Consider the following 23,907-nt stretch of genomic DNA (forward strand, 5'->3'; position numbering starts at 1 on the left):
ACAAAGGACTCGTATTCAGACTCTAAAAAGAACCTTTCTAACTTGATAATGAGAAGCCTGACAACCCAGTAAAAATGTGGGCCAGAGATTAAACAGACCTTCCTTGAAAGCAATACATGGCTCAGAGACACATACCCTTTATAGCACTGGATATCAGGGAAATACAAATTAAAACTACAGTGTACCCTTGTATACCTCACCATAATGACTAAATATTAGCAAGGAGATAGGAATTAGAACCCCTCTACATTCTCACTGATGGTGAAAATGTAAAATAGTGCAACCATTTTGGAAAAGAACTTATTACTATCTTATAAAATTCCACATACATTTACCACATGAACCAGCAACTTCACCCCTGGGTATTTTTGCCTAGGAAAAATGAGAACACCTGCACAAACACTTGAACATACATATTCGTAACAGCATTGTTCACTGTACTCCAAAATGAGAAACAATCTAAAAGTTTAAGAAAAAGTGAAGCACTTTTATGCCTTGGGATATTATTTGGTAATGCAATCACGTGAATGAATGGATGGGATATTATTCAGTAAGTCAACAGCATGAATAAATGGTTGGATGGATGGATGGAATATTATTGAGTAATTCAACATACATGAATGAATGAATGAGCTATTATGTATTAGTACAACAGCATGAATGAATAAGTGGAATATTATTCAGTAATACAACAACATGAATAAAGTTATCTGAGGGCCTTAACCAGAGGCCTGTCCAAACCAGGTTGCTTCACTATCATTTTCTGAAGGTCCGCACTTGCTTTCATAGTATAAACCAGCATAAACACAGTGGCTCCTCAGTCCACGAACTCAGTTCTCTCCACAATTCTGGTCACAAACCAAATTAGAAGAACCACATCAAATTTTCTGGTAAGGTCAACATTAAACTTAACCTATGAATTTGATTCTGTTCTTATCCAACGTGGTTTGCAAGCAGAATTGCGGAAAGAATAAAGTTGGTGAACAGAGGTACCCCTGTTCATAGTTGCACAGACACACAAACACAACACCCACATACCAAAATACGTTTTGTTTTGGTTTTTAGCAGGCTGCACACTGGGGACTCCAGAGATTTCCTCTAAATTGGTCTGCAGAGTGATGTGAATAACATACATTGCTTAAATCAGCTTCTTTAGGCGTAGTCTAAGTACAGAAGAGTCCTGTCAGGGTGTACAGTGGGACAAAACGTACACATCATAAAGCACCACCTCACACACGTGTAGAATATGCCCCACAGCCCAATGCGCCCTTACGCTCGTCCCTACTCAGTCCCTTCTACCCACCCCTTGCCTCCCTGTCCTGCCTCCTGTGGGACTCTGTATATACATAATCATACCACAGACATTCTTTACGTCCTGCTTTTCTCACTGAGCATAAGGTTTTTGAGACTCGTTCATGAATTATTCAGTAACACAACAATTCTTTTGAGACTCATCCTACATGAATGCAGCTTTTTAAAAGATTATACACATACAGGGCGTGGTGCCACACGCCTGCAAACCCAGTAGTTGGGAGGCTGAGAAAGGAGGATTGCGGTGAGTTCAAGACCAGCCTCAGCTATATAGTGAAACAAACAAAATATTACGCACATAGAAAGAAGTGATACTATCTATATAACATGGGGATGTGAGCAAGTTACAAGCCAATATATACAACACAATATTTAATATAACTTTGTTATTTATGCCTATGAAGTAACTTTGTGATGCATAAACAGGTTTGTATTTGTTAAAGGGCAATGTCTTTTAGTGTATGTGACTCCTAACGATGGTTACTTTTGGGGAGCAGGATTGGAGAGATGGAAACTTTTTTTATTTCATAAATTTGTATTGATAGAATTGTGGAATTTTTAAAAGTATTTTTTAATGAAAATTTCATATGTATGTTTAAAAAACATGTATATATGCTTCAAAATATGTTTCTTTTTATGGTACTGAGGATCAAACCCAAAACTATGTGTTTGCTAGGCAACTACTGCCGCTGAGCTAAGTCTGTAATTTTTAGATTTCACTGTTTAGGGTTGAGGGTATAGCTCAGTGGTGGATTACTTACCTAGCATGCATAATCCCCTGGGTTTGATCCCCAGCCCCTGCCCCATACTCATTGGTGTTTGTTTGTTTTTGTTTGTTTGTAAACTTTAAAATCCATCTCTAAACTGGTTATAGTGGTATACCCCTGTAAGCTCTGCACTGTAAGAGAGGCTGAGGCAGGAGGATTGAAAGTTTGAGCCTGAACAATTTAGGGAGACTTTGGCTCAAAAAAAAAAAAAAAAAACCCGAAACAAAGGGCTGACAGTGTTGCTCAGTGTGAAAGCCCTGGGTTCAGTCGCCAGTACATGGGTGGGGGTGGGGTCTCCCAGGCTTGCTGAGAAAGGCTGCGCTTCTGTTCTGTAGTCTGTGCCAGCTGGAGGGGCAGTACCAGTCCCCGCAGGGACACACATGTCTGTAGTCCTGGGGAATCCACACCTGCTGCTGGGAGATGGGTCCCCACAGCATCTGCCAGCCGCCCGGCTTCATGCGGTCCACTCCTTCCCCACCATACACACACCCTTTTTAGTCTTGTAACTGTTCCCCCTTCTTGTTGGTTGAAGAAGTACAAAGCTTTCCTCATGAGAAGCAATTTTGTGGTCCTTGACAGCAATCTTTAGACCTTTTTTTTTTTTTTTTTTTTACTCTTTCTTTTCTCAGAAAGAGGAGAAAGATCTTCAAGAATTGCTGTTAGCCCTGGAAAACTCTGAACCCTGGGGGCTGGGGGTTTAGCTCAGCGGCATAAGCACCTGCCTTGCAAGCAGGCAGTCATGAGTTCGATCCCCGGTACCGATAAAAATGAAAAAGACAAAAAAAAAAAAAAAACTCTGAACCCCAATAATTTCCAGTTCTTGGGAGCAGTGGTGCAGGGCGCGTGACTGCCCTCGACAGGCGCAGAAGTAGATCGGAGAGGGTGAGCAGCCTGACCGCTGTGACACAGCAGTGGCGAGGACAAGAGCTGTGTCCTCGCCACCTGGTCTGTCTCCCTTTCACAGGAGACCTCACAGACTCGTAGGAGGAATACAGGCGAAGAGAGGCACAGACTCTAATGCTCCCCAAGGCCAGGCCCGTGGCATGCATAAAACAACACAGCAAGTTTGCTGGCTGTGGCAAATTGTGGTTCAAGGTAGCCAGATGATCAGGAGAGGCCATAAACAGGATTTTAGTGAATATAGCTCCCTATTTTTATTTACTAGTAAACCATTCAAAATTAATAAAATGCTTTGGGCCAAGCAAAAAAATCCTTCTTTGGACTGGACAAAGGAAATACTACAATTGTATAATTTCTGGTTTGTTGCTCGCTCCTGACCCTGTCTGACGATTAGGAGGTGACTTAGCCATGGACAGCTTATACGCACTGGCTCGGACCTTGCATTATCCTTCCCATTTTGCATGACTGCATTTTTGAAGGCCTCTTTTCCCCTTCCAGACTCTAATTGTCCATATTTATTATTTACATAATTTTTAAAAGCAGCCAGGCATAGTGGTGCATGTCTGTGATCTCAACACTAGGAAGCTGAGACAGGAGGATTGCCATGAGTTTGGCCCAACCTGGGCTGTGTAGTGAGTTCAAGGCCAGCCTGAACCACATAGCAAGATCCTGTTCTCAGAAAACAGAGCAAACAAAACAAAAATTAGAAAGCATGAAGTATCTTGCCACTCTGTTTACTGATACTTTACTATTTTCATATTACCTTTTGAAGATGTGCGTATTTATTTGACAGACATAAATGTACTCAGATTTACAACTACTTAGAAGTGCTTGACACAAAGTTAAATATGTACCTGCTATTTGCTGTAATGAGTTTTGTTCAAATGCATTTTTGAATTTTAAAATATGTTACTTTAAGACTCTTATCTATTTTGTCTTTTTGAGACAGAGTTTCGCTACACAATTCAGGCTGGCCTTAAACTCTCTTCATAGCTCAGCTGGCCTAAAACTTGCAGCAATCCTCCTGCCTCAGCCTCTTGAGTACTGAGATTACAGGTGTGTGCCACCATGCCAGGCCTCTAAAATATTTTTTAGAATTACTATAAAGAGGAATCGTTGGTGAAGAGTATTAACCTCCTCTGTGTGGTCCTGCAAGTCTTTACTAAGCCTGTTGTAGTTTATACTTCTAGTTGTAACAGGGCTTCCTGTTTTCCCACCTCCTCTGAAGCACTGGCTACTTCCCTTTCTCTGCTCCTCCCTGAATGATTGAGAACTTGTGAGGCAGGGAGCCTTTGTGTGCAGATGCCGCCTCTAACCGGCTCCTCTCCTGGCTGTTCTCTGACTGAGGTTAACTTTCACTCAGGAAGTTGATCCTGGTGTACTTTGTTTGCAGGGCTAATCCCTGCAGATTGCTACCCTGAGTCAGTGAAATGCATACATCTGTGTGTGTTTGAACTGTTCTGCGGTATGCTTCTGTCTGGCCGGGCAGTGGATCCCACAGGCCGCTGATGCAACAGGTGTGTGTGTGAGACGCTTACACGGGCTCTCTGGGTCTGTTTCAGAGACCACGCAGATCGAGGACCCCCGGGTGCAGTGGCGGCGGGAGCAGGAGCACATGCTGAAGGACTACCTGGTGGTGGCCCAGGAGGCTCTGAGTGCCCAGAAGGAGATCTACCAGGTGAAGCAGCAGCGCCTGGAGCTCGCGCAGCAGGAGTATCAGCAGCTGCACGCCGTCTGGGAGCACAAGCTTGGCTCCCAGGTTAGCTGTGAGTACCTCCCACCGCTGGCGCCGGCAGCCCTGGCAGGGGGCGGCCACACTGATGCTGCCCTGCTGCTGCCCAGCACCTGCGACACCTGCCCGCTTTTCTCCACTTCTGCCCCTCATCCAGACCAGCAGCTTCTCTCTGCTGTCTGTTCCTGCTGTGCCTTGCAAATGATTCATTTTCCGTTTGTGTTTGAGTCCATTCTATTGGCATCTGGGAGCATCCCAGAATGCCAGTTGTGCTCCGTATCTGTTCGTTTAAAGCCCGCACACCTGGGGAAGATAGAGGTTCTGTGTAATGGGAGCATCAGTGTGTGAAGAGGAAGTTCTACAGCAGATGGCTGTCATGGATAGAAGCACATTCACTTACTGCCATAGAACGGTACACTTACAAATGGTCAAAATGGTAAACTTATATAAAGAATATTTCACTACATCTCAAAAAGTAAATAACCTTCAGTGCCTTCCCTTTCATCTTTCTATGGCCTACAAGCCCTTCGTGATGGGGCCCCTCCTGGCTTCTCCTGCCTCATCTCACATCCTTCGTCTCTGGGCCTCGGACCCAGTGAGTTGTCCCCTCCCTGTCCTCACACCCCACACTGCTGCATAGCCTGCCCTGTGCTCTCCTACCTCAGGGCCTTTGCATTTGCTCTTCTCTTTCCTAGGATGCTTTTCTGTTGCTCCATTTGCAGAGCGAGCTGCTGCTCCTCCTATAAATGATTACCTCTGAGGGGCTTGCTTTGATGGCTCTGTTGAAATCCCTCTCCCCCACCATTAGCTTTGGTTATGCCTCTGTGATGTTCTTCACTGCACATAGCACAACACATCTGTGTGTTAGAATATGGCTTTTGTAGGACAGAGTTGTTACCTTATTATTCACCCTGGTTTCTAAGGGGCCAGCAGGCCAGCCTGTGTCCCCCTTGTCCTTCTTTCCCAGTGCTGTGAGGTGCCAGAAGAGCATACTGACCTTTTCCAGGGTGCTGGGAATTTTGTCTTTTACCACTATTTCTAATAACCAAAGCTTTGCTGTGTTTACTGACTGCTTGGTGCATATCAGGCATTCTGCTGTGGTCTTGAATACAGTTAGTTAATCCCCATAACAGTTGTGTGCAATTCAGCTATTGATTCAAGCTATTAATTCATTAGCTCCCATTAACAGATAAGGGAGTAAGGTCTAGGATCAGCAGTATGTCCTGGGTCTTCCAGCTGTCGAGAGACAGTGACAAGTTGCAAACCCATGCCACCGTTCCCCCACTTCCATTTTCACTGTGGCCCACACCTTGGGGTGTGCCCACACCAAGCATCTGGCCTTGATGACAGGGTGGCTTGGTTGGAGCTCTGGATACACTTCCTGTGTGATGTGCATGCTTTAGGAAGCTCAGTCTGCTAATGAGACAGGGCAAACCATCCTGGGTTACTCCTTGTCTCAGCCCTGCCCCTTTGGCAACTCAGAAAAACCTCCAGGGTCTCAGAGATTGTAGAAAGCTATTTTTGGGTCAGAGAATACCCTAAAGACTGTTGGGACAGCTTTAACATTGAATCCCTCTCCATCAGCTGGAGCTGCCATAGCCAAATACCATGGCTTTCACCACCAGACAGTTGTTTTCTGAGTTCTGGAGGCTGGACGTCTAAGCACAAGGTGCCAGCATGGTCCCCTTCTGGCAAGAGTGCTCCTCTCAGCTTGCAGGTGGTGGCTTTCCCACTGAGTCTTTACTCAGTGGTGGGGGACCGGCCTGAGAGACAAACTGCAGAGACTCTCAGGTCACTAGTACCTCACTGTGACAGCTTAGCTCTGTGATCTCATCCAAACCTAATTATCTCCCAAAGCCCCCACCTCCAAATACCATCATCACTTCAGGGGTCAGGGGTTAACTTAGGAATCTGGGGGAAGAATGAATGGTTTCAGTGCATTATGTTATTTTACGCCCATCCCAGAAAGGAGATATTATTGTTCCTAGCGAAACTCAAGTTTGAAACGATGGCATGATTTTCTTTCTCCTTTTCTTTCTAAAGATCCATGGTTTGAAGGGTTCACAGATGTATATAAAAACACAGCTTCCTACTTTTGGGGCAGGTGTTTACATGGTTCCAAAATATTACCCCACAGATCACTTAGCAGTTTCAGAGGGTGAAATGTACTTTCCTGCTGAGATGAAGCCACTGCTTGCACACTCAGGAGGAGACCAGTTGGCACCACATACCGTCCAATGCGATGGAGGAAAAGTGCCCAGAGCACAGCCAGACAAATCCGTAATGTAGAAGAGACCACAGCATAACTGGCTTAGGTTTTTAAAAGCACAGAGAGGGATCCCAACCAAGTGAAGTGTTTGGTTTTGAAGTAGGACCTGCACTGGGGGACATTCTCAGACAATCAGGTGTGGGAATGACATTGTGACCGTGTGGGAGGCTGTCTTGGTTTTGGAAGATGCATGTGGTATCATGTCTACAAATTATTCATAAAAAGAACCCAGGGAGGAAAAAAGGAAAGGAAAAAACAGAAAGAAACAAGTGATATCAAACTGACAGAACAGATCAATAGATGTATGATGCATTGGTGGCTTTGAACATGATCTGGGTTTTTATCTTTCACCACCGTTTCTAGTCTCCTTTGCTGAAGGTTTACTGTGAACCAGGCGTCCTACTGCAAGCAAAGGTTGGGCTACAGGAGGGATGCATACAGCAAATGTGGAAATACGTTAAAAACTGGTAGATCTAGGGGAATGGTATATCCGTGATTATTATCTTAGCCTTCCTAATTCTACGTGGACATAAAGCTTTTAGAATTAGAAGTCAGATGGGAAAAAGAGTCCAGTCAAGAGCAGAGAAGAATGAAACATTTCCCTGGAGAAGCACTGGTCTGAAGGTCTGGGTTCACAGGACCCTTCTAGCAGTGCTCATGCTAGGGAACACACCTCTGCCCCCTTCCAGGCTCAGATGAATTACGTTAAACTGTGGAACTATTAAGACTACTCACATCTGACAGGTCCTTTTCAGGCAGGATCTCACTCAGCCATGCAGGCTGACTTGAACTTGAACTCACTGTGTAGCCCAGGCTGATATGGAACTCACAGCAATCCTCCTGCCTCAGCCTCCTGTGTGCTGGGGTTATAGGCACGCGTCACCACGCCTGGCATTGTATTGAATTTTGTAGGTTGCTAGAAGCATCCCTGGTGTGTACCCAGTAGGTACTCACAGCACTTCATTCCAAGTTGTGACAATCAAATGTTTCTAGACATCTCCACCTGTGCCCTTGGAGGCAAAACCAACCCCAGTCAAACACTACTAGTCTAGGAATAGCACCCAGCACATTTTCGATAGATCATGCCAATGGTTCAGTAAGTTTTCTCATCAGCAGGAGGCACGTCACATAATATTTTGAGTGTGGACACTAAACCAGGCTGCCTAAATTCAAATCCAGGATACGGATATTCCTAGCCAAATCATGCCACTCCTGTGCTTTAGCTTTCTTTTTACATATTAAATTGATCTAAGATGTATTATATAGATTCACCAATTCCACAAGATGAATGTAATCATGTACTGCAAACATGTACTAATACAGATTTTTAAAAACTAACCTAATATTATTTTCATAAGGGTATTTTGGGACTTAAATTAATAAAGTGTTTGGGATAACATGTATCATATTTTAAGCTCCTAGTAAATAACTTTTCAATGGCATTGTTGGCAACAAAACGTTGTTTGTTTGTTTTGAGATGGGTCTTACTACGTATTTCCTGATGTCTAGAAACTCACAGTGATCCTCCTGCCTCAGCCATCTAAGTGCTAGTATTGCAGGTGTGCACACCACACTCGGCTGGTGACAAAAAATTTTAACAGACTCCTGGTACCAATAAAAATTTAGGCTGAGTATCCCTAAATCTGAAAATCTGAAATCCAAAATGCTCCAAGGTCTATTATTTTTGAGTGCCAACCTGCTTTTACAAGTGAGGAATCCTATACCATGAAACTTTATTCCTATGTGAAGTTATTAAAAGTATTGTATAAAATTACCTTTAGGCCATGTATGTAAGGTGTATATGAAGCACAAATTTCTTCTTCAGACTTGGCCCCAGGATCTCTCATTATGTATATGCACATTTTGCACCGTCTGAAAGTCTGACACTTGAAACACTTACAGTAGCATAGACTTCGAATAGGGTTATCTGGCCAGTAAATAGAGGTCCGGGGTAGGAAGTAAAGTTTGCAGTTCTTCGTGTGACTTCTGGACACCCTCAAAAGCTACACCAATCTCAGAGGACACTACCATTTTAAATGTTTTTAAAAGATCTTCCATCTGAAGGGACTGGGGTCATTTCAGGCAGCTGGATCTGAGGTTACAACCAGACAGGACCTGGGGAGTCCAAGTTTACTGGGGTGTGGCATGAGCCTCAGCGTGACACTTTCTTATGAGTTTTATTAGCCAGGTGTGCCTTCCAACTGAAGCTCTCTGGGGTGACAGACCGGTGAGGTCACATGCCTCTCCTCCAAACTCAAACAGCCTGCTAGGACTTGTGAGGACTTTGCCACCTGCCCATAGCGGCTGTGTATCCTCATAACAGGTGAAGTCTCACCCTGGGATGGAATCTCTTGTCTGTTCTCTGGTGTAATTTCCAGGTGCCTGGGAAAGGAGAAGAGACCAACGTTTAATGTATACCTGCCCTGTCCCTAGAGAGTAGTAGGCTAGCTCTCTGTGTAAATCACCTCTTTCCCCACTCACACAAGCCTGCAAGATAGTGTTGTTCTTATTTTACAAACAGGGAAACTGAGGTAAAAAGAGCAGGTGATGTCCTAGGAATAAAAAGTGGCAGTTAGCTTTTACAGCAGATGTGTCTGACCTGAATTTTTCTCCTCTAATCCACATCAGCCATGCAAAGGTCTTGGGCTACAACCACATTGAGGACTCAGGGTTGTTGGGTTCTTTGAAAATTCACCATGCTCCTTCCTCTCCCTAGGCTTTGCTTTCCTATTTGAAAAAGAAATTACTGAGCATAAGATCTTGAGTTCAATTTCCAGTACTAAAAAAAAAAAAAAAAAAAAGCAAAAAAACCAAATTATTGGAACTATGTAGTTAAAACCATCAGTTGAACCACCCAGCTTATTTCACTTTCCTGAAACTAAAAAAAAAAAAAAAAAAAAAACCCCAAGTAGGGCATTTTTGAAAGATCCATATATACAAGGACAGGGAAAATTGAGGAAAGAAAGAAGAGCAATAATTTTTCCAAGCTGCAAAGCAGGTGGACAGAGGGAAATCTGCTTGGGAGGCCTGAAAAAAAGAGAAAAAAAGGGGGGCTGACAGGAAAACTCAAAACACTGTTCTACTTGCAGCACTTGTAAAAAGAAAAAAGCTTTGGAGATTTGTAGCAGCAGTTTTCTGGAAGTGGGAGAGAACTGAGAAGAATCTCAGATGAAAAGGACTTGATGAAAGTTGATTTGAGACAGGTCATCAGACCCCCAGCCCATGTTGGTACAGCCAGGCAACTCCCCATCTGCAGCCTGGCAGAAGACTAAAGGTTCATTTCCTCGTGAGGGTGGACAGAATCTCTGGACAAAAGACACTAGGTGAGACACAAAGCCAGGATGTGCCATGTTGAGAACAATGATTAGTTAACATGGAGAGACAGGCTGCTGAGACCTTAGCTCTCATATTCCATCCAGTGTCCTTCAGAAGGGTGCCAGGCTGGACAGTCAGCGTCTGAGAAATCTGATCAAAAAAGATCTATTAGGATACCAGTTTTGAGGATTCTGGAATGAAACAGCCAGATCATGTGCTGTGCAACTCACAGTCAGCAAGCTCCACTCCCACCAGCTCGCTCTGTCTCTAACCTTCCACCTGGGCCAGCTGAGGCTGCAGCTGTCCCTCAGCGGAAGTAAGAGAGACTGAACACCTGGTGAAGGGGTCCGGGAAGAAGCAAGGAGTAAGTATGGAGGAGAAAACCGCAGGAGAAGCTACTCAGGTATCAAGCAAAAAGGGGGAACTATATTTTAGAAAAAGCCTGCCAATACTAACATGAGACTTTGGAAATTAAAATACAGTTTCAGAAATGAAAACTCCATAGGGAGACTGGAAAATGAGAACTGAGAAAATCTAAGCAGAGCACAAATACAAAGAGATTAAAAATAAGGGGGGAAAAGGAACACCGGTCCAGAAGATCTACTGATTGAGATAAAAAATGTTCCAGATAGAACAGAGGAAAAAACTGAAGGAAATAAGTCCAACAACTTTCTCAGAGCTGAAAAAGTTTTGGATGGAAAGAGTTCACACTGTACCCAGCACGACGGATGGAAAGGAATGCACCAAGAGAGCTCATTGTGAAACTTCAGACTCTGAGAACAATTTAGCATCCTAAAAGCTTCCAGAGGAAAAAAATCAGGTCACACAAAAGTAATCAGGACTCAGAGTAGCTTCGGATTTCTCACCAGTGACACTGGGAAACTAAAAGACAGTGAGGTGATGCCTTTAGAATGTTCAGAAAAGTCAGTTCTGACCTGGAATTCTATATCCTGCAAAACTACCCACGTGAGAAACAATGATGCAGGCTTTCACAAATTTTATTTCCCTCACATCTTTCTCTGGAAACAGCCAGAATGGTGTCTTACCAAAAGGGGAGCAGCTTCCAAAGAGGGAGACACAGAGGATGCTGGGAATCCATGAAGGGGGAGCTCAGTGTCGTGGTCACGCCCACAAGAAAGCAGGAATGAAATTCGCAGAACCCATGCGGATGTGGATTCTGAGAGAAAAGATTTAGATAGCTGGCAGAATGTGAACTTGAATTCATGATAAGCTAGTAAAAACTAAGCAATCATGAAAATAGCAGTTATTAACTCTTGAGGGAGAATTTTTTTTAATTGCACTAGAAAGGAAGAATAAGCAAAATCAGCTAGCCAATTCTGCCCTGAACAATTTGCAGAGTAAAACAGTGTGAACACTGAAGATTGCTTTCACCTTAAGTGCGCTGCAATGCTTAGGATGGGGAGGTGTGTGAGGGCCAATCTATGGTACAGAGGCTGGGGGAGCTAAGTCTTATCCTCCATGTGGAGAACTGAATAATGTCTAACTGAAAAATCAGGCAGCAGTCATGCATATTATGAGATATCTAGGAGGCTGGCTGGTGGTTTTGGAATGTAGCTCAGTGATAAAGCACTTATCTAGCACTTGTGAGGGCCTGTGTTTCATCCTCTGTACCAGAAGAAAAAACCCCAAGCAGCTGGGAACACCCAGTCATGGTAGTGCATGCCTATAACCCCACCTCTCCAGAGGCTGGACCCGAGGAGTGCCACAAGTTTGGGACCAGCATAATCTATAAAAAGTGAGAACCTGTCTGGGGAAAAAACAAAAAAGCAAAAACCTGAAATCACAGAAGTGGTTCTCTTTTGAGATATGAGTTATTTAGGGATAAAAGCTGTAGAATGCTCTTTTTATTTTTTTTAACATTTTATTTTATTATTTATTTTTTATCAGTACTGGAAATCAAACTCATGACCGCGTGCTTGCAAGGCAGACGCTTATGCCACTGAGCTAAATCCCCAGCCCCTTAACATTTATTTTAAAGAGAAAAAATTTTCAAAGCAAGATAATAGAGTAACAATGGTTAATACATTGCATATTGTTATCATGACAGTACTTAGAGTGCAAGATACAGGTATGAAAAGCTGTCCAGACAATATTAGCGCAGATCTTTCTTTTCAGTGAATAAAGAGAAATTAGTAGTATAACCATCTTAACAAATATTATGCATACTATATTGAGCGATTAAACTGTGTTCGTATGTAACCTTACTAAACCCTACAAGTTACTTGACAAATGAGATAAGACAGCCTTGTTTGAATATAAAATTCCTTAGGTGGAGAGTAGAGAGAAAAGCAGAAAGGGGAGGTTGATGCCTTGTGCCAGGTTGGAGCCTTGGTTATGTGAAGGCATTTCTTTTGAGTAAATGGATCAAGCTCATATGGTTTGTACGTTTTTATGAATGTACTTTTTGCTTCAATAAAAAGACTACTTTTTATTGGCCGAGCTCGAATGAGCAGGCCTGACTGGATGCAGAGAGACATAAACAGTCTCAGTGAGTAACCCACTGCCACCGTGTTGTTGGCACTGTCATCGAATGTGATGGGAAGCCCTGTAGTAATTTGGTTTCAAGCTGCCCCTACTCACACATGAAGCTCCCTGCATTCACCACGTGTAGGACATACTTTGCCCTCGGAGGGAGAATGACATCAGACAGCGAGGCAGGCTGTGCATCATTTTAAATTGTGTATGTAGCACAGTTCCTATTTTATGCATGTACCATGTTTGCTTACCAAATCTCCCTTTCGACTTAAGAAAATCTCTTTGGACCTTAAGGACCTCCCCTGCAGCCAATTTTGCTGAAATGTTATTTATTTTAACTGAAGTTTTCTCTCCCCCCACCCCTTTTCTCATTTTAGTGGTCTCTGGCTCTTCCTCCAGCTCTAAGTATGACCCTGAGATCCTGAAAGCTGAAATTGCCACTGCAAAATCTCGGGTAAGGCCTCTTCACCCATGTCCTGGATGCAGTTACAAGCTGTGAACCACTTAGCCCAGCCTCAGGCCGGAGCACAGTCTCACCCATTTGTGGTGACCAGTGCTAACAATACCAAAATCGTAATGGCAGGTGCCATTTCACAGGCACCATGTCCCAGGCATAATCTATGGGAGCTGCTTCACATGTGTCATCTCACAGCTTTGCAATAATCCCATCAGCTGCTGTTGTCATATGAATTTTAAAAACAAACAAACAGAAGTAAGAGAGCTGAGAAACTTTAAGTCTTCTGCCAAAGGTCTTAGCATAATGTATTCCCTTCCTAGCTACTGCTTTTCCTATATTGTTGTAATTCTTGGTTACCTTGTGGGATAAGTATTATTTAATGCTCATTTGACTCATAGAAACTGAAGCACTTTGGAAAAGTGGCTTCTTCTTGGTAAAATCAGTATTGGGAACATTGTTTTGCTTTAGCCCAAAGTAGTTACTACGACTCGGATGCCTGGACAAAGCCCTCAATGAGGGAAGTGGGCTGGGGTTAAGGTAGGTGAGTGTCTCGGGCACTGCTAACCAGGAAAGATGTGCCCCTTCACAGTGGGCAATGGAATTTTGGCACTGGTCTATTAACCTGTGCCAGAATATGGGCTCAGTATTGCTAGATCTTCAGAGAGCTTTGAAAAGGGAGTGTAAAGTTAGGCTTACTACGTGAGACTTCTCAATATTTAATTATTAGCAACTCACTTTGATAATTTAATACTACTTGCCAACTCACTTTGATAATTTAATACTACTTGTCTTCCTAGTGATTGGATCTGGCTCTTGGGCATATGTTGTCTCTAAAGTTGCCTCCACTGTGTTTCGCCCCATGCAAAGAACCCTTGTGTTTTTTGTCTTTCTCTGCTTTGAGTAATATGCTCTTTCCCCCAGTCCCAGGATTGCCATTTTTCTTATCCATCAGAACAGGAGATGGAGGCTCAGAATGGCTCTGGATAGTTCTGGAGAGACAAGAAGTGGGACAGCCCTGCTCTGTCTCAAATGGCTCCCTTTGCTTCCCATCTCCCTGGAGCAAGGAACTACTGGGATGCCACCTGAAAAGACAGCTATGGAGCCCAGATCAGACCTTGCAGCAGTGAGAGAAGGGTGTTGTGACCAGTGTGGTCCAAGAGTCGTTATGCAGAAGCAGCAGGTTGCTCTGGGCTCCCCTTGGTGGCCTGTAGCTCCCTGTTCCCCTCTGACCCAGCCTCTCTGCTCTCTTCTGTTCTCTAGGTCAATAAGCTGAAGAGAGAGATGGTTCACCTGCAGCATGAGCTCCAGTTCAAAGAACGTGGCTTTCAGACCCTGAAGAAGTGAGTCCACCCTGCCAGACAGGACATAGAGCTATACCTATGCCAGCTCTGGGAGTCACTTTCTTCCCTTCTAAAAGGGGCTATCTAATCATTCTATTCAAATTCTTTTCTACTGGCATTTATGAAGATTCCATCACCCAAGGACGGTGTTTGGGGGAGGAGAAGGCAATCATTTCACATCACAGAACGCTCATTATCCTCTGAACTCCTGAAGCCGTTAAGGTCTGTTTCATTTATAGAGTCATAGAAGCAGGGGCTGGAGGTCATGTCTGCACATCTCATCCATCTACTCCCATAGATGAGCAGAGTCCCACATGCATGCGAACAAAACCCTTTGTTTCCAGGGCCCCTGCACTCACCTAGTGCTCCACCGAGGAAACGGCACTCTCTTCTCAGGACAGAGTGCCAGAGAAGTGTACAGTGCCTCATACATAGTCTTTGACGTGTGGCTTAGGGATTCCCAGGATTACTTTGACTAGATGTCATCTTCACCTGTGCAGGCTGGCGTGTAGCCAGATGCCATGTTGCCTGTTTGTCTATTAAGAGCTGTGTTAACTGTCACGGTGGTGATTATGCTAGCTAAGATTTGCAGAGCAGTGACACCTTCAGTGTTCCTCTGTGAATATACTCATTTGTTCCTTGCAGCACCTCTGTAAGCAGTGTTCTCCTTGCTAACCCTGTTATGTGGATAAGGAAACTGAGCTCATGTAGCAGGTCCTCAATCACTGTTAGGCTGTTGTTGCTACAAACCATAGCACATAATCCAGACTTACTCAGTGCATTGTGTTCAGAGTCTCCAAACACTCACTGGCTCATTGGATGATCCAAGGCTGCCTGGGAGCCTGGTGGCCCCAAGCCAGACACCCACAAGGCCTCTCCCTTCTAAGAGACCTGTTGCACTTAGAGCCCCTAGGAGGCTGCACCTGTGTAGACAGCTATTTCTGTAGCCACTTGCTGTTTCTCTGTCCCTGACTGTGCCTTTTCCTCATCCACTGAGCCCCAAATCCACTCATCAGCCGCAACCCCATCTCTAGGATGTCTGTCTGTAAATCCTGTTCATTCAGTGATCTGTAGTTTCCATTGGATGGGTTGGTTCCACCGCACAAGCCCCCCCACCCAACCCTGCACCTGGAGAGCTGCTATGACCCCAGTAAAATGCATTACAGAAAGTAAGACCTAACTGAGACTATAGCTCAGGGGTGAGTACTTGGCTAGCATATGTGAGAATCTGGGTGTGATCTCCAGCACTGAGAGAAAAAAAAGAAAATTTTACAAGTATGACCTTGTATTATAAACTGTGTATAACGTTTCATGTTTAAATAATAAATTGTTTTATATATGTTTACATGCATTATATGTACATATATTAATCCTGTTTCTCAGACTAGATTCTCACCCAGTGAAGGCCAGGGCTTATGCTGTACACTTCATGATAATCTTCAGTAGTACCTGAGTATGATTCAGTGCAGTAGCAGAAGCTTAGAAAATTCCTAAGAAATTTCAGGAAATTTTGACCTTTTAAAACAGTCACCTCTAACCTGTGTCCTGCACTTTGCAGCCGAGCAGACCTTGACTTGTAGTTGACAGTCTGCTCTCTCCCACCCCACCCTACCGGTATCTCTCCCTCTCCTCTGCTACTTCAATCCTCTAGGCTTCCAGAGAGAACACTTCCCTTTATTCTCCCCTGCTCCGCAAACCTGTTTTACTACTTTGTCACCCTGTAGCAGCATTGAAAATTCTTGTCGTTTGGTAAGCTGATGCCAAACCCCAAACACAAGCCTCCTCTTTTCACCTTGTCACCCCACCCCTGGCTTGATATCTGGCACAGATAAGACTCCTTTGCTGCCCTGGCCGCCCACACTTCTTAGCCGGAAGCCTGGCTCGGCCTCCTGCATGGCGTGGAGGACGGAGGACGACGTGTGCTTTAATGTGTACCCAGCAGAGAGGTTTGGAATGTCTGCCTCAGGAGGCAGAGTGCTTGAGGTCAAGTCCCTGTTCCCTAGGACCTTGGGAAAATGACGGAACTCTTCTGAGCTTTGATTGCTTTATCTGAAAACCTGTGGTCCAGGTGATTTAATTGGAAAATCCCTGTCCTGGAAGTCACAGAACCTGGCACTTTAGGAGAGCTCGGTGGGGAGCCAGGCGGTGACCTAAGTCAGTTGTCCTCTTGGACCTGCTTTGGGAACTCAGGCTTATACTTTGGACTTGGGAAGAGAACACAATTCTGTGTCTTCCCTGCGTTAGACCTGTGCTGGGGAAGTCATTTTATTTATATAACCCACCTCATTTCCTTCTTTAGACCCATTTTTGTTCTGTCACACTTTACAGATGAAGACACTGCCAGGATTGAAAATATGCCCAAGCCCATCCTTCTGGCAAGGGTCAGATTGGGACTGGAACCCAGGGCTTTTGGACTTCTTTTCTTTTCCTTCTTTTTTTCTTTCTTTTCCCCCTTCCTTACTCTCTCTTGCTTCCTTTTTTGTGGTGGGGATTGAAACCAGGGCCTTGCTCCTGCTAAACACACTGCCTATCACTAGCCACATTCCCCCTCGACTTTTTTTCCTCTTCTTTTTGAGATAGGGTCTCGCGATGCAGTTCAGCCTGGCCTTGAGCTCACGCTGCAGCCCAGGCTAGTCTAGAACTCACAACGATCTTCCTGCCTCAGTCTCCTCAGTGCTGGGATTACAGGCATTGAGCCACCACACCTGTCTCCTCCACCCTTTTTTTCTTTCTTTTTCTTTTTTTGGGGGGAGGGGTTAGTATTTGGAGTACTGTTGGATTTTGAAGCTTATGGCCAAATATCTCCATTCCTAGTACCACCCAACATAACCCCTCTCATATCCAGTACATGTAAGAGTCCTTTACATTTTCCCTTGGAATCATTTTCTTTTTAAGATCTAGCTGGGCAGGGCTCAGTCACTTCCACTTCTCAGCCTATTCCCTTTGCAGAACACGAGGGAACTGATCCCGAAGGCATAACTGAGGGACTTTCCAGGATGGCTTTGACCTCATGTCATTGTCCCTTTTAGCAGGTGACTGCAGCCTAGTAAGACTCAGCTCTTTTGTTCCCAAGGGCCCTGTGTTTGCCATCACGATGGTGATAGCGTAGCTGAGGTTCGTTTAGCCACTACTCTGTGCTGTGGATTCCTTTGTCCAATTCGTAGTTAGCAGCGCCAATTTTAAAAAGAAAGGAAAGAGAGAATTTGGTAAGGTTTGAAGGAAACTTCTTAAAAGAGAAAGAAAGAAAAATTGAAATAAAAGCTTGGTGCTTTGGTCTGTGTGCCCTTTGATCTCCTGTGCGTAGGAAAGAGTTGGGACTAGGCATATTGCTTTGGGGGAAGGAGGGCAGGGCGGGGAGATCTTTCTTCAATAGCAAGAGCTGCCGTGCCCAGGTAAGAGATGTCCGGACTAGAAAAGTGCAGCCTTCTCCAGCTTCTGTGTGACTTTGGGCATATGAATCTCAAAAGGCCTGAGAGAAAGGATAGCTGTAAAAGAAATTCTAAAACATATGCTCGACCCCCTCCACCCACACACAACTTCTCTTTCCTTTTACCAAAGGAAAAAAAAGAGATTTCGTTCACCAAGTGCATAATGGTGACCCTTTGTTCCCTCCCATGCCCCTCCCCACCCAGCTTCGTCCCCAGAGCAGTCCCTCTTACAGCTACTTTCTGCAGCCAAATTCCAGAGTCTGGGTTGCTAAGGCCTTGAACGAGTCAGGTAGAGGCGCTTTGCAACCAGCAGACAAACCGCTTCTGTCCCATCCTGATGGGGATTCAGAGCCATTCTTACCCTGCTGCCAGAGAACAGCTGGACACAGTCCCCGCCCCAGAGCCCCAGCCCTCCGTCTCACTCAAGCAGACGCTCTTCTGCACCTGCCAGCCCTGCACCTGCCACCCGGCCGGTCTGGGGCAGGGCCACCTCCCAGTGCGCTTGCTCACTCTGGGGACTTTTCCATAGCTCGGCTTCAGCGTGACTGCTGGGGAAGTCTTCCTTAGGGGAATTTTTCAGACTAATTTGAGACCAGCCTTAGACAACCTGGCAGGCTTGCCCAGGCCAAGTCCTCGAAAGGGAAGAGACAGGCTATTTTTAGTGGGGAGACATAACTGGGGCTTTGTTTTCTCTCCATGGAGGCTGGAGTCACTTCAGGGGGAGGCTATGTGGATTCCACGGTCCCTGCCTCCCTCGCTCCTCTGCTGTGTTGGGAGACAGTGCCACCCAGGAAAGTAGGATGAAAACCTGCCCAGAGCAGTGATTCCCCCTGCTCGGGCTATTTTTAGCTTTGGACAGTTTGGCCCAGAGCAAGAGATCAGAAAGGCATGTCTGTGAGGGTTTCTCATCCTGAAATAATGGGTCTGCACTGTTCCTTGGACTGTCAACTGTCCCTCGGGCTCCACCCTCCCCCGAAACTTCAGTGCCAGCCTTTGATGAATGTGTGAAGCAGTTAAAAGCCTGCCTGCCTTCAGAATGTTCTCTACACCCCAGATTTCCCTCTTCACAGCTAGGGTCCACCCACACACACAACATGCACACACATGCGCACACACATACACATTTAAAACCATCTCTAGTATGGTCTGAGCTTCAAAAAAATGGATTAAGACCCTTTAGTTATAGCTCAGTCAGTGGTGGACACTTGTCTCGCATGTGCAAGGCTCTAGGTTTGATCCCTAGCAGCAAAAAAACTTTTAAAGAAAGAGAAAAAGAACACCCATGACCTTGTATTTTTTTTTTTCCAATGCCTTTTCCCTGTCAGAATAAAGCTACATGCAGGGCCTAGATAAGCCATTGAGCTTTCTGGGATAGAAGTGTTTTAATCCCTGACATTTGTACAGAACTCCTTAGATCATGACAGGATTTTTCCATCCATTATCTGAGTTGATGTTTGTCACAACTCCATGAATGTCGGCCCAGCAGATGATCTGATAGGGACTTTTTTTTTTTTTTTTTTTTGAGCAAGGAATTGAGGTCTTGTGTGGTTGAAAGCCAGGCCTAAGGTCACTGTACTAACAGGCACTGTACTCAGTGGGCAGGGAACTTTTATCCTTCTGTTTTTTCCTTCACTGTGTCTATTTATTACTTGAACTCATGCATACTGTAAGTCTGTAGCTCTTGACTAGGGATGACTTTGATCTCTCTTCCCAAGGATACTAGAATAATAGAGACATTTTGGGAAGTCACATGTTGAGGTTGTAACATTAGCATCTTTTCTTTTTTTTTTTTTTTTTGAGACAGGGTCTCGCTATGCAGTTCAGGCTGGCCTTGAGCTCACTTTGGAGCCCAGGTTGGTCTCAAACTTGCAACAATCCTCATGACTCAGCCTCCCCAGTGCTGGGATTACAAGTGTGAGCCACCATGCCCGGCTAAGCATTAGCATCTTGTGGGTCTAGGCCATGGATGCTTTTAGACATTCTACAGTGATGAGAGGACTGCTCTTTCTCCTTATCCCCCAACAGAGAATTAACTAGCCCAAAATACCAAGGTCACAGAGACTGAGATACTCAGCCTAGGGAACTCGTCTGTGTTAGATACTAAAAGTAACCAAACGTATTCAGCCGTGTTTCCAAGCCTACCAGAATCAAGTCAGGGCCACTACTGTGTAAAGCGTAAGTCATCACATAAGGGAACAAGTACAGTGTCACAACTATATGTGATTTATTGTGGGGACCACCTGCCCGACCTGGAGGATACAATGAAGACATCAAGGAAGGCTTCCTGTAAGAGCTATGCTTAGAGGACATTTGCCCTTAGAAGCAGTGTTTCTGCAGCAGCCACATGCTATGGCACATTCGCAATTTCATAAGGAACCTTCTGCAGTTTCCCAAGTGGGATCTGGAGGGGAGGGGTATTCAAAAGAAGGAGAGATTTCTTGAAGGACTGAAGCACTATGGCCTGTGCTTTTTCCCTGGGGAAATCATGTCCCTGTTAGAGTGACCTTCCCAATTGATTCTCTCCTAGAATCGATAAGAAAATGTCTGATGCCCAGGGCAGTTACAAACTGGATGAAGCTCAGGCAGTTTTGAGAGAAACAAAAGCCATCAAGAAGGCCATCACCTGTGGAGAAAAAGAAAAACAAGACCTTATTAAGGTGCGCAAGTTCCTAAGATGTGGGTCTCCCCCATCCCATCCATTTCTCCTAGACACCCACGGGTACCAGGGCTCATGCCAGCAGTTTTCACATGCCATATCGATCATAGGATCCTCACAGTAGATTGAGCATCCCCAATCCAGAACTCCTAGCTCCACAATGCTCTAAAGTCTGAAACTTTGCTATCGCCAATATGATGCCACAAGTAGAAAATGCCACCCTTAACCTCAAATGGTGAGTCACAATCAAAACAAAGTTGCACCAAAAATATCATGCAAAGTTACCTTCTGGTTTTGTGGATGAGCTGTATATAAGACATAAATAATTTTATGTTTGGCCTTGAGTCTTGTTTCCAAGATGTCTTGTTCGAAATATGCAAATATTCCAAAGTCTGAAATACTTTCTGGATAAGGACTGCTCAGCCTGTACTGGTCTTAGGATTTGGTTCTATTCTGTAGAGGAGAGATGGAAGCTCAGAAGCACTAAGTGACTTGCTTAAGCTACACAGTGGGGAACCTGGAGTGAAAACCATCTGGTGTCCCCTAAAGGCCCCTAGCTCTAGTCTCCTGGCTTATTTTTCAGTGGACCAAATGGAAATAGATGGTTTCAGCATTGTTGATGTGAACTTTAAAATGTATTTCAGTCTCTTTCGCATTCTTTGTGGTAGGCACGGGACAAATGAGAATAGCTGTATACTTGTGCCAAGTACTTTGCGTGCTCTGGCTACATAAATTCTAACTGATCTCCATTCTAGAACCCAGTAGTTGAGCCATGGTTCAAGCTTGATCACTTTTCCTCTGGACATACCATTTCCCCACGTAGGAGCCGCTTTGACCCTTGAGATATTTCATCCTGGTTCCCATTGGCGGATGATGAGTCCAAGACTCACTGCTGCTGTTGGGAATCTGGATGGATGCTCTGTCAAATAAAACAGTTCTGCAGATCTTTCCCAGAACAGCATCCCAGAGAAAACATTCAAAGTGCTTGGGAGCCGGAAGGAATGTTCCTTTTAGGTTTCGAATTAAGGGGGCAGAGTCAGAGCCCCATCTTCTTAGTGATTAAAAGGGGATTATCATAGGTCATTCCCCAAAAGCCTACTGTCAGGATCCAGTATAACTGTGATGAAGCTGGCAGTTACTGAGCTTTGGCTAAACTAACACTTTCCATGTCAGTCTCAATCAGTATGACAGCCTGATGAGACAGGACTTGGGGTCAGTCCCATTTTACAGGAGAGAAAAATGAGGCATAAGGAGATTAATCAGACAATCTCTAGCTGTGTGTTCAGGTCACACAGCTAGAGAGTGGCAGAGCCTAGGGGCTCCAGAATCAGTTTCTCCCAGGTAAGGTGCCCAGCAGACAAAGTTCCCACTCAGTCACCACACCAGTAGGATGTCTCAGTGGGATGGATGCCTAAACTACGGAGATGGAAAGGAAAGCACACAAGTAGGGAAGACCCAGAGCTCCTCTCAGGAAGGTGCCCCACTAACCTGTACCCCTGTCTACCTCCCCTCGCTCCAGAGCCTTGCCTTGCTGAAGGATGGTTTCCGCAGTGACAGAGGATCTCACTCCGACCTGTGGTCCAGCAGCAGCTCTCTGGAGAGCTCAGGCTTCCCGCTGCCAAAGCAGTACCTGGACGTGAGCTCCCAGACAGACATCTCAGGGAGTGTGAGTATGCAGTGTGGTGAGGGCCTTCCAAGGGGTGGTGGCGCCTTCTCCTTGCTCTCCTGAGGAGCTTCCCTGTGGCTCTTGGTGCTCCTGGTTCCCAGCTCTGCCCTCTGGAGCACCCCCTCCTCCCAGCCCTTCTGGCCCCAGGAAATAAGATATGAAGGAGATAGCATGAGGTAAAGCCAGCATGGGAGACTACGCAGCCCCCGAGTATTACCTGGCCAAGTGCTTGTCTCCCTTACACAGCACAGAAAGCAGTTTGAAAGGACAGAGTATCTTTCTCATGTACCATCACTCTGTCTGTCTTTTACCAGCTAGAAAGCAGAGGATATTTTTCTCCTGTTAGCCCCAAAACAATTCATGCAGCTTTCAGAACAGTCCCAAAGCTTCATCTGGTACCCACTGTGGGTCGTAAAAGTGCTGTCCAGAGATAGGTCACAAAAACATCAGAGGACCAACCCGTAGTGACCCATAACTTGTAGAGCCCTTTTGTTTTAATAGAACATGTGACATGGAGCAGATCTGTGTCTCAGCCCTTGTAGCTAAATGCTTTCCTGTCTGATTTCTATAGCTGTCTTTCCGTTTGTGAAGAGAAGCTATGTCCATGTGATCCAGTGGGCCTTGTAGCTTCTCACAGCTCTGGACAGATTAGTGCGGGAACGACTGTCCCCTCCTTCCTCATACCACCCATGTGTCTAAGCAACAAACCTCCTGTAAGCCAAAGTATTCATAAAGGAACTGTGTGCCTCTTTCTAAACGTCCCATGCTCACATGGCGTCCCACTCCTGACTGTGGCCTGGCTGAAGTTTCTTTTCACCCCTGCCTAGCACCCCCAGAATGGCTTTCTCGTGTATTGGCTTTCCTTCTTACCTGCTGTCTGTGCTTCTGTGGCCTGCCTTGGCACTGAGCCATTTGGGGGTGGCAAAGTGATATACGAACCCTTAGCTTCTCTTGTCAAAGTGACAGATGCCTGAGTTTGAGATTGTACCCATGGCCTGAAGGAAGGAAAGAGTTTTTGCTTGAACAGCTTCCCTGAGATCCGTGCAGCCAGCCGAGTCATGGCGGGCTGTTCTTGACTCTGCCAATGCGAGATGTCAAGTCTCTTGTGAGCCTTTGAAACCTAACTTAGCACCAGCCACAATAGCTATGTAATTCCAGGCTCTGTTCTTGTCCTTTAGTTTGGCACCAGCAGCAACAATCAGTTGGCAGAGAAAGTCAGACTGCGCCTTCGATACGAAGAAGCTAAGAGAAGGTAATGAGAGGCTGTGGCTGGGAGAGGGGAGGCTCTAACAACCACACCAGCTATGCTGGGGATCTGCTCTGGGCTTGGCTTTTTGCTTTCCTCATTTTTCTTTAATCTTTACAAAGATTATGAAGGTAGGTATGAAAAACCTTTATATTTTAGCCCTCTCTGGAATTCAGCAAGGCAATGACTTGCCCAGGGCACAGCACTACGTAGAATGGAACCATGCTTTGAACCCAAATCTGGTTAATCCCAAAGCCTATTATTTTTCCTCCCTCCTATCTTGCTTCCTACAAGCTGTTTCTGATGCTCGAGCAGGCATTTGAT

The 23,907-nt window shown here is 45.1% G+C and overlaps 1 protein-coding gene across 1 annotated transcript in view; it reads left to right on the plus strand.

The window, feature by feature from the left end:
* Nucleotides 1-23,907, plus strand: part of Wwc1 (WW and C2 domain containing 1) — a 156,726-nt gene that overhangs the window by 83,231 nt on the left and 49,588 nt on the right. Inside the window, exons 3-8 of the mRNA XM_003473184.4 lie at nt 4,541-4,744; nt 13,168-13,244; nt 14,508-14,587; nt 20,543-20,672; nt 22,191-22,337; nt 23,516-23,589. Of these exons, the coding sequence (XP_003473232.2) occupies nt 4,541-4,744; nt 13,168-13,244; nt 14,508-14,587; nt 20,543-20,672; nt 22,191-22,337; nt 23,516-23,589 (712 nt within the window). The remainder of the gene's footprint in view (nt 1-4,540; nt 4,745-13,167; nt 13,245-14,507; nt 14,588-20,542; nt 20,673-22,190; nt 22,338-23,515; nt 23,590-23,907) is intronic.

This window comes from Cavia porcellus, unplaced genomic scaffold (assembly GCF_034190915.1).
Source record: "Cavia porcellus strain 051 isolate PalLab524CR breed Dunkin Hartley unplaced genomic scaffold, mCavPor4.1 scaffold_19, whole genome shotgun sequence".
Classification (NCBI taxonomy): Eukaryota; Metazoa; Chordata; class Mammalia; order Rodentia; family Caviidae; genus Cavia; species Cavia porcellus.